This window comes from Tachysurus vachellii, chromosome 9, assembly GCF_030014155.1.
Source record: "Tachysurus vachellii isolate PV-2020 chromosome 9, HZAU_Pvac_v1, whole genome shotgun sequence".
Classification (NCBI taxonomy): domain Eukaryota; kingdom Metazoa; phylum Chordata; class Actinopteri; order Siluriformes; family Bagridae; genus Tachysurus; species Tachysurus vachellii.
Window position 1 is genome coordinate 11,398,788 of NC_083468.1, and position 11,209 is coordinate 11,409,996.

General features: G+C 34.6%; 1 protein-coding gene across 1 annotated transcript; it reads right to left on the minus strand.

Moving 5' to 3' along the window:
* Positions 1 to 444: 444 nt before the first annotated feature.
* Positions 445 to 11,005, minus strand: napab (N-ethylmaleimide-sensitive factor attachment protein, alpha b). The gene is made up of 11 exons (XM_060877681.1): positions 10,819 to 11,005; positions 10,204 to 10,283; positions 9,129 to 9,245; positions 7,558 to 7,604; positions 7,101 to 7,178; positions 5,527 to 5,582; positions 5,261 to 5,345; positions 2,872 to 2,976; positions 2,700 to 2,768; positions 2,318 to 2,368; positions 445 to 1,028 (listed from the first exon to the last, which is right to left on the minus strand). Exons 1-11 carry the CDS (start codon positions 10,914 to 10,916, stop codon positions 927 to 929), a joined length of 888 nt encoding a protein of 295 aa, XP_060733664.1. The 5' UTR covers positions 10,917 to 11,005; the 3' UTR covers positions 445 to 926.
* Between the last annotated feature and the right edge of the window lie 204 nt (positions 11,006 to 11,209).

The following is an 11,209-nucleotide window of genomic DNA, read 5'->3' on the forward strand; positions in this document are numbered from 1 at the left end:
AGTTATCCCAACTCCAAGTTTCCAGCAAAGACAAAAAAAGCAAAAGTGAACAGAAATGTGGAATGATCAAAATTTGTGTTGTAAAACCACTGTACTAATCAGAATCAAAAGATTCTTCCTGTACAAGAATTGAAAACCACCTTTGTTGGCTCTAGCTCTCACTATTTTAAACTATTTTGAAATTTTGAAATATTCTGCATGGGTAGGACAGCATACATGTTTGAGAAAAAGAAAGTAAGAGAACCCAGTATTACTATAGTTTGAACATTAAACTATGTTTTAATGTTATAAATTCATATTAAAAATGTCTGTGTGTGTATGTATGCATGTGTATATTATATATATATATATATATATATATATATATATATATATACACACATACACACACACACACACACATACATACATATATATATAAATAATTGTAATAATCTCAGAACCTTATTTCCAGAAGTAATGTTTATCAGTGTTCATCACTGTTTTAAATATAAAACAAATAAGGAAAGAAAAATAACTGGATAATCTAGAGAATACACAAGGAAGGCCATGATGAATTACACAGTAAAATGTTATTGCAGTGAATTCATAATGGCATCATTGATGCATGTAACACTAGTAAATAGGTCTGTTGAATTACTAGAAAATCATAACATAAACTGGGGCAAAAGGCATTTTGTGCATAGTAATAAAAGTGGGCAGTTGGTTTTAGTTCTAAGGCACTGTTTAAACCTCTGCTTGCCTAAACAACAAGCTATTTTTTAGTGTCCTTTCATTACTGTATGTAGCCTATTATCCATGTCTGAGCTGCAAAGATGAGGCAATGGGAACCAGGAAGAAGTACTTAAAAAGGAAATCACTACAATGCATTAAAGAGAATAAAGAAAAACAAAAATAACAGGAAAATTGGGGGAAAAATATGGTTGTTAACGAAGGTCACTTTCATCCTCTTGTATGGTTTTCTTTATGCGCAACAAGATAGTGGTGAGCCACTGATCCAGTCGTGAGATTACATCAAACTCCTTCACCTAAAAAATGGTAGTAAGGGAAATAGATTATAACAAACATTATTTTCTGCAATTGTCACAGCCTACAGAATTCATATACTTGTACATATGTTTAAATCTGAAGTTATTTTAAGCAGTATTAAACTCTTGAATAACTTACAAAGTTCCCTGATTCTCCATTCTTAAAAGATCACGCTAAATCACGATCCAATTAATTTATTAATAAATAATTTGCAATATTGCAGATATTATGTGGATAAAGGGAGTGTGTAGTAATATTTATGTACACTGATAGAAATAAGTATTTAGACACTTTATTTAATAAGCATCGAGTGATTATATTGTTTTGTACTTAGCACATGCTACAGATCAAATTGAAATCTTTGGAATTTAAAGGCTAAATCAACATCTTGATCTCATTGTCATGTTCCTCAAACCAGTTCTGAACAATTGCCATGTGGCATGGTGCATTATCCTGCTGAATGAGGCTACTGACATTAGGGAATACAGGTTCCATTAAGTGGTGAACTTATAAAGCAGCGTCCACACGAATGCCAGGTTTCCCATCAATGCCAAGCTTAACAGTGCCTCCATTGGCTTGCCATCTTCCCATAGTGCATCCTGGTGCCACCCACATGATTAAAAAATTCATCGGACCAAGCCACCATCTTCAATTGCTCCATAGTACAGTTCTGATACTCATCTGCCCCACTGTCTGTGTCATTATGGTGGACAGTGGTCATCATGTGCAATCTGAAAAAATCTGTGGGTATATAGCCCCATATATGGCAAGCTACAATGCACTTGTGTTCCACCACCTTTTTATCGTAGCCAGCATTAACTTTTTTCTCCAATTTATGCTACAGTTGCTTTTCAATGGGATCAGACCAGATGGGCAGAGCCTTCCCTCCCCACATGTATTTAAGAGCCTTGGGCTCTCATGAGCCTGTAACTGGTTCACCTCGCACCACCTTTACTAGATACTAGCCACCTGCATACTGGGAAGACCTCAAGTTTTGGAGATTCTCTTACCCAGTCCTCTAGCCCTTGTTAGAGTTACTCAGATGCATGCACCTGCCTATTTTTCCTGCTTCCAACAAATCGACTTTGAAAACTGTCTGTTCACCTGCTGCCTAATATATTCCACCCACTGGCAGGTGCCACTGTAATAACACAAGCAATTTGCTTCACCTGTCAGTAGATTTAATGTTTTTTTTTATTTTAATGTTAAGTGTCCAAATATGTATTTTCCCTCATAGTACCACTTAAGCAAGCTAAAGATTTCATAGGTGGTCAAAATGTTGACTTACCGAGTCAGTATATGCATCAACATTCTGTTCCTCATATGCATCTAAAAGTTTCTGAGTAACAAAGACAATGGTAGTTGATTAAAGTTAGCTAGATTTCTTTGATTTCTTAGTTTTTTTGAAGAGGCTAACTTCAAAAAATACAAAAATCAGATAAAGTATACAGGGCACATAAGATCTATTAATCATCAATACACACAGACAAGGTATTAAAAAAAACAAAACACAAAGCAGAAGCATCCAGACAAGTGAATTTTGCTCTCCACAGTATTGTAGTTAGGTAGGTTGCTAAACATAACAACTGGTTACCTCACTGCCATCAGAAACATTTTACTTTAGTGTCCAGCATATTAACATTAAAAGGGATTAATAACAGAAACCTCACCTTGACCAATTTGCATTCGCGTGAGTCTGAAAAGGCAGGAAACATTTCCTCATACTTCTGCAAGGCAAGCTATTAGGAATAGAGGAAAATAATTAGAATTAGACTGAATTAAATTAATAGAAATGATCAAGTAATAAATATATATTAATTAAAGTAGGCTTAAGTATTTAACCTTGGCATTAAGCATATCAACACAGAAGTGGCAAAGAGCTGCCTTAAAGAAATAATCCTTAGCACTGTATTTTAAAAGCGTGCTATCCATTGCTTGAGTTCCAACCTGCAAGTACACACACACACAAACACACACACACACAAGGAGAGAGACAAGGTGTTAGAATCTAACATCAAAAGTAGGTTTACAGAAAAAATATGCAGCTTTGGTTTCTAAAAATATAACTCGGCAATGCTTACTTGCTAGTACCAGGTATTTAAAAAATGTAATGTTTTTACAATTAAATGAATTTGAAGAAATATTTTCCATAAAGAGGTCGCACACCACCATGCAAATTATTCTAGTACCATCTAGAACCAAGTCAATACATATGAAGTGAGAATTCAAGTATCCACATACTATGCCTAAAATTTGTAACATTGGTGCCTGCTGCCATTTCTCCAGTATTATAGAAGCATTATTGAATAATAAACAAACAAGACACCTTTTCCTTGAAACTCTGTAGTTAGTAATGCAATGTTGGGCAACTGGTAACTCAATTCTTTAAGTTTTCATGGTCTACTTATTCCCTACCTTGAACTGCAGTTGTTCCTTACAATCACTTTCAATTCACAAAAATAACACTTACAGTTCACTAGGGAAAAATTTCATAAACTGACTTTTTGGAATGGGCGAATCCTATGACAGTGCATTGTTTAAAGTCGCTGAGCTCAATGGGTCAGTATGACCCCTTCCATTGCCAGTACATCAAGGACAAATTGCCTTACTACTTATTCACTAGCTTTGAACCAAATTAGAGTATAAATATGCACCTAAACACTTTAGCTAAAAAAAAATTGACTTATGGCAATTTACAGAACATTTTCTAGTTGTCTTGCAAGTTATCACATTATTTCGCTGAAAGAGGCCAATGCCGTTAACCCTCTGGAGTCTGAGGGTATTTTTAGGGCCTGGAGAAGTTGTGTCAAACGCTGACATTTGTTCTTTTTTCAGTTACTTATAAATACATAAATGGCTAAAGTCTAATATCACTGTAATCAGCACAAACTGGACTACAATAATATGTGAGCAGCATGTATGTACATGATTGTGTTTTTGAGAAAACAATGTTTATGCGTGGTTAGTGAAAAATTAAATATTTTACATCACTTGAATAAGGCCATAAAACACATACAGAACATCGGTTCACAAGACTTTTGAGAACTGGATCTTGTAGCCTAGAGTTTTTGCTTCAAAATTATGTGAAAATCATTGTTTACTTGCTCACAGAAAACAATATATTGATTTAAATTTTCTAAGACACTTTTTGTTTGTAAAGTGCATATGCGAGTGGGCGTCAACTATCATGAATATTAATGTGATTCACACCTGAGAAGACAAAGGCCAGCATAATGAGCTGCATAATGAGCCTTTCAGGCAGGTATGTGACTGAGAGAGGAGTTACAAGAAAGAATGTGAGGACAAAATAAATGTGTATTTTTTGTTTGTAGTTTATTTAGAATATTTAACTATCACACAAAATCACTTTTGTGTTTTTGTGTATATATATTTTATATATATATACACACATATTTTTTATATATATATAAAAAATATGTGTGTATATATATATAAAATATATCACACACGGTCGCCTTACAACGGCTATTTTCTGCTCATCGCGCCTAATTGAGTGCCTCTTCTGTGTTCCTTTTTTTTTTCAGACTAGGGCTAACGGATTCAGCTTGCTGCCTACTGCCTGTCTCTGGGTCACGTTGCCCTGCTGCCATTTCACTAAAGGCTGCTGCCACCTCATAAGCTGCAACACCCCTCCCACTGTCTAAAGGATGCCTTTGCTGGGAGGATCATACAACAGTGTGGACTCTTCTGTGGGTTTCTTGATATTATTCTAATATGACTGGCTTTTAGCCCTTTTAAGGGTTAAGATGCTTTAGGTATAACTTACCTTTTCTAGAATCTTCTCTTTTATTTTAAGGGGAAACACCTACATTTCAAAGAATTTTCTCTTTTCAATAAGAATATTAGTTTTATGAGTTTATATCTAGTGGTTTACAAGTAGTCAGATTCTTTGAAATGCTGGTGTGTAGCACAGCGCCACAGTGGGGAATGATGAAAGCTTTAAGAATGATTTGTGCATTTATTAATGTTGCAATTATTACAAGTTGTATGTGTAACCGTTGTTCACTATTTCAGCTCAGGTTTCAAAAGGCAACTACATACTGTACACTTCCAAATTTGCAAACAAAGATGTTTGCAGTTCCAGCACTGGTGTTTAAGATGGGAATGCAGAGTTACAATAGTTACTGCTACAATAGTTAGTTATTCACATTAATGTCATTTTACCCACCATGCTGACAGAGTGAAAAAAGCACTACAAGCATATACTCACCTGTTCATATATCTCAATAGCTTTTGGATACTGCTCCAGCTGAGCTGAATAGGTGGCAACTTTAAGCAGACACTTGTTGGCTGAGCTGTAGTGAGAAGAGAATCACTGATAGTCATACAATTTGACAAAAACTTCACCATAATTTGCAAACAGACAATCATTACATAATCAACACCCCAGACAGAATCCTAAATTATGTTCTTTTTCAAAAATGATATATTAATAAACAGAGTATGTATGTATAGTGATCATAAATATGTGCTAACCTTGTGGATTCCTCTCCTTTGTAGTAATCAGCTGCTTGCTCATAGTGAGCCATAGCCTGAAAAAGATAACTAATGTTAGCTGAACTTTATAAACATTTGTGAACACTTATGAATTTTGCTGTTGCTATATTTTTTTACACCATTAACACTTAACACTTGAGACAGGCACCAATGGTGTTTTGGTTGCCTGGCTTGTCACTGTTCTGGAATACAGTTTTTTGTATAAACTTTTTTTTTGCAATATAGGTTAGTATAGGCTGCAAGTTATATCATGATGCTCTCAGTGCAAGCAGTCACATAAGAAAATGATAAAAATTATACAAAAAGACATTTCCCCCAAATAAGTGTTGTATTATAACTATCAGGAAATCAGTGATGTGTGAGCTGAATTTGGTGACAGTATAGTGTATTACAGTGAAGTTATTGACTGTTTTTTGTATTCGCTTTTTGGGTTTTGCACTTTGCTGACGGTCCCTTGAAATCTGTTTCTCAGTCGTCTGCACATAGAGACTTATGTGTTTTGTCCACCATGGAGGAAAGCTGATTTTGAGGAAAATTGGGTTGTAGCTGCCTCTCTACATTACTACGATAAAAAAAAAAGAGGTGTTATTTGTGTAGTAACACCCTTTAGTTCAGGAGCTATTGACTCAGGAAACTCGAATCTGTGAAAATGCACCCAACTTTAATTAAGTACCCCTATTTACATATCTAACAGACACGGATCAAGATCACTAATTTGGATCTCTTTTGGTGTCCACTTCACTACTGTCTGCCTATTGTCTGATGCTAGGTAGGTGGGTTAATATGGGTTTGTAATAGCAGATTTGGTTGTAAATAATTTTATTGTTATAAACTTTCAAAGTGAGATGTGAGATGACCTAGTGTAATTTGAAAGTTTATAACAATACAATTATTTACAATTTACAACCAAATCTGCTATTACAAACCCATATTAATCCACCTACCTAGCATCAGACAATAGGCAGACAGTAGTGTAGTGGACACCAAAAGAGATCCAAATTAGTGATCTTGATCCGTGTCTGTTAGATATGTAAATAGGGGAAACCTTCCTTCACCTTCCTCGGTGAAATAGCGAATACAGTTCTTCATCCGTAGTCCGACACTAGTGTGGTTAACGGCACGACTTTGGGCCGTGCACGCACTGTTAAACGTGTTAACCATCTCTTCATTTCTTAAAATTGCAGCAAATAAGTTTATTATTGACTCAGTCATTCTGCCTATGGTACAAGATATCAAGTGCGTCTTGATGACGTCAGAATCCATTCAATATATTCAGACTTTTCATTCAATATATTCAGACTGTTCATTCAATTCTCTCATGAATAATTTCCTAAACATGCCATTACTATATGTATATATATATATATATATATATATATATATATATATATATATATATATATATATATATATATATATATATATATATATATATAGGAAACGGAACAGTTACCCTAAACTTTAGCCATAAAATTTGCTAGCATGACAGATTCATATATACATTAAAATTAAAATCATTAAAGTCTTTGGTAAAAAACCCATAATAATCTTACCTTATCAATGTCAACAAGCTCTGTTTCATAGATCTCTGCAATGGTCACATGATGCTTTGCTGCAATTGTGAAACGACCCTACAATACAAGAAAAAATTCTAAACCTAACTATATATATTTTCCTTCACAAATACGTGTCATGAACATCAGACTTTGATATATTTCTGTAGAAATATATATTTCAGAAATATTATTTGCTTATTTGCTCACAGAAATATTATTTACAATTTAAATATTGATTACTGTATTGGATTTGTCTTTGTGGAACTTTAGTTTCTTTTTGTTAAAATCCACAAATAGATCCGAGACCCTCCGCCTCGGGGCATTCATTACACCAATTATTGGAATTTCTTAGCAACAATTTCCACAAACACTAAAAATTCCACTACATTAAAATAAAAATAAAACTACAAATGAATGTTCAGTTGTTTTAGATTAAAGTTAAGTGAAGACTCACCATATCTGTGTAAATCTCGATTGCCCTAATCAGACAGTTTATGGCCTCTGTAGAGATAGAAGAAGGCACGTGAGTAACAGGTGACTTGTTCTATATTTACAGCAACATAAGAAGCCTTTAATTACATTAATGCATTTAGGTGTCTTTAAGAAGTATACAATATATGCTTGTATTTCTGGATTTTTTTCAAGCCTGAATCCACGATTCATTTTGGGATTATTTTAAGAGTTAATTAAAGCTGCTCAAAACAGATGAGTGAAAACACTAGAAATGCTTTCAGGCAAAATTCACTTGCTTCAATCATGCTAAAAAAAATTTCCCCAGCACTATTTAAAATAAAATAATGTTCTCTCCTATTTATTATTCCTAGATTCAAACATGGAACTCAAAGATTCTTGGATTTTTTGTGTGTGTTTCTTCTCTGTGTGAATAAGTACATTTTGGTTCATTTTCCACAGATGTACGCAAAGACCCAGCAGTGCCACCATTGGGATATATCAAGAAAAAAAATCACTATGTCTTAATGTATATGTGAAAAAATAAAGGCTTCTATTCTATTCAGCCATAATTCCCTTGAATTCGCATATGGCAAACATGAGTACAGCAGAAATTTAGTAGAATTAAAAAAGTAATTACATGTGTCTTTTGCTGATAGTAGTGTAAAAGGAAAAGTCTGTGTTTGCAATTTTGCAGTTTTTGGTTGGAGATGTCAAGCTTGCCTGTCTTCAAAACTTGAGAGCCCTGGTCATGAATATGAAGAGGACTCAATTAGACATTGAACATTTTATTTGAAAGTAACCTTCAACCCAGCATCTTTTTTGTTAAGGTTAGTTCAAATTTTTCAAAATATTTTTGTTTGCCTGAAGAAATAAAATTTCGTTTACTTGGTAGCAGTTCATTGATTTCATAAATGCAACACACTACAGTTTTTCTATAATTTCCATAAAGGTATAAAACGATATATGCAGTGTTATCTTCCTTTTAGATGTCAAATGGGTTTTGTTGCTCCCTGTGTTTTTTTTCTGTGAGAAACGAGTCCAAATGGCTCTTTGAGTGTTTAAGGTTGCCGACCCCTGGTTTAGACATACTGGAACTGGTGTTCAAACAGTGCATCTGCATTAGATACATAATTAATCAAACACTAATATACATGATGTAAATAGCATATTGTGTGATATGCGGAGTCAAACTTTTTGGATGTATTATTTTGTATTGTATTTTTTATATGTAGTTTATGATCAAACATTCATCTGACAAAGAGTTTCATCCTCATCCCCAACAGGGTCAAAAAGCAGCACTTGTGAATAGTTCAAATCCCCAAATATTTCCCGTCTCCTATTTGTGCTGTACTTTATTTAGGCCTTTGTTCAAAAATAAGCCTTCCATTAATATATCCATAAGTGTGTAAATTAGGATTATGTCCATTTCAATGTCAAACTGTTGGCATAAAATATGAATTTGTTCACATTTTTTTTTAGAATTCAGCCATTAAACATAATCGACAGGTTATATTTGTCTGTGCAATATACCTTGGAAATCATGCCAAAATGTAAAATATAACAAGAACAAACCTTGAGGGTCAGCTTTTTTAAAGGCATTGCCTGCATCAATGAAGTTTGTTGCTGCATCATGTTTGCTCTGAATCTGTAGGTGAAGCAGTGCTGCCTGACAGAAAGCATTTCCAGCAGCTAAAAAACAAACAAAGAAAAACAAAAAAAAAAAATCAGTCTAAAATCATGGGGAAAAGGAAAGTAAAAAAATACAACCAATGTCCAAAAAACAAACAAATAGCATCAGGTAACAAAAAGACACAAATTTAAATATGTATACATTTTCCCCATAAAGTAAACCAACATTCAGAAACCAGATGGGTAAAAATAAGTACACCCTTTCTAAATACCACAATCATTAAAAACATTAATAGCAGCTTGATGCTACTAATTAAATGCACAAGATGTGCCTCTACCTCTATAAGAGCAGAACTATTGGCAGTTTGGTGTTCTGGGGGCACTAAATTATGGCAAGAATAAAGGACATCAGCCATAACCTCATAGAAGCAGCTCTGGGAAGGATTATAAGGCCATCTCTAGACAATTTTGAAATTTACCACTCCATTGTGAAAAGGACTATAATTCTCAAATACATAAAGAAAATGTTACAACATTTGACAACTACATAATATGACTTACATGCTCCTGGAAGCACATTAAATATTAGAACAGCACAATAAAAAAGACTGAACAAGTATGGATTTCGTTGAAGAGAGGCTAGTAAAATGCCCCTTACTTCTAAAAATAATGTCAACACAACATGCAAAACTTGAGCCTTTAAGTTTTTGTGCCTTCTGAGATGCTTTTCGTCTGACTGCAGCTGTGCTTATTTGAGTAGCCATATCTCCTTTGATCGAACTGATGTGTGTGAAACTCTCAGATGACCTGTAATTTCTGAAATACTCAAATCAGATCATCTAGTGCCATCATCCAAGCTACGATCAGTCAGACCCACATTTTCTTTTCCATTCTGATATTTGATGTGAAAACTACCCAAAGCTCTTGACCTGTATCTGCATGATCTGAACTGCTGCCACAAGATGAGCTGATTAGATTGCTATAAGCAAGTTTACAAGTGCATAGAATTCATACTAACCACTCCAGTTCTTTGCCATCTTGAACATGTTCGCTGCCCTGGCATACATGTCACATGCTTCCTCCATCTTTGAAGAACCCCTGAGCAAGCAAAAAGCACTCAGAATTGTGATTTCACTTTCCTCAAATAACAGTATAGTCATTATTTATAATGCTAGTTACAAGGTGGACATTATTTTCCATATATAATGTGTGTGTGCTGTGTTAGTAAGGAAAATATACAACTGTACACATCAAGAATTACACATAATATTATTTTGCACAATAGGCGCGAGTGTATTTTCAATCAAACTCAGCAAACAATCTGCATCCAGACTGAACTCCGAACCGAACTGCACGTATATAAGTCAGTTTACGGTAACTGATATTGGGATATTTTAAAAGGCGAAAGAAAGGCTGCCGAGACGGCTTGAAAATGTTAAACACTGGTGTTTCACCATTACTTTATCCAAGTTCACACGGGTCAAAAGAATCGAGGTTACAGGCCTTGTATATGACACGTGATTTGGTCTGACAGTTGATCAGATCAATGCTAAACGGATAGCTAACAACGCTAAAGCTAGCTAACAAGTGGCTACCCTAATGCTAATAAACAGTTTGTTTATTGACTGCTCACCCAAACAGGGAGCCGAAAAAGGACTGCGATGATTTGACTTTCTTTTCGGCTTCTGCCATTAGAGCCATGGCTTCTTTTTCTTTGCCCGAGTTGTCCATATTTCCTGGAAACCGCTAACGGTGAGTTAAGAACTACAGCTCTGAGCCACATCAACACAAATCATCGAGTTTTCCGAGATGGCCACACGGAAAGAAGAAAGTTCCTTTCAAAATAAAAGCCCTTATAAAACGAGTCACTGCTATTCCTGAAAAGTAACCTATTTAACGATAACTTAATTTTTATGCATGCTTTCTAGTGGTGGTTAAATTGAAGGGTAAAATATGTTAAATGAATAGATGTAAGATAAAAATAAACAAAAAGCAGAAGTTACAAATTTGAAAGTAAAATATAT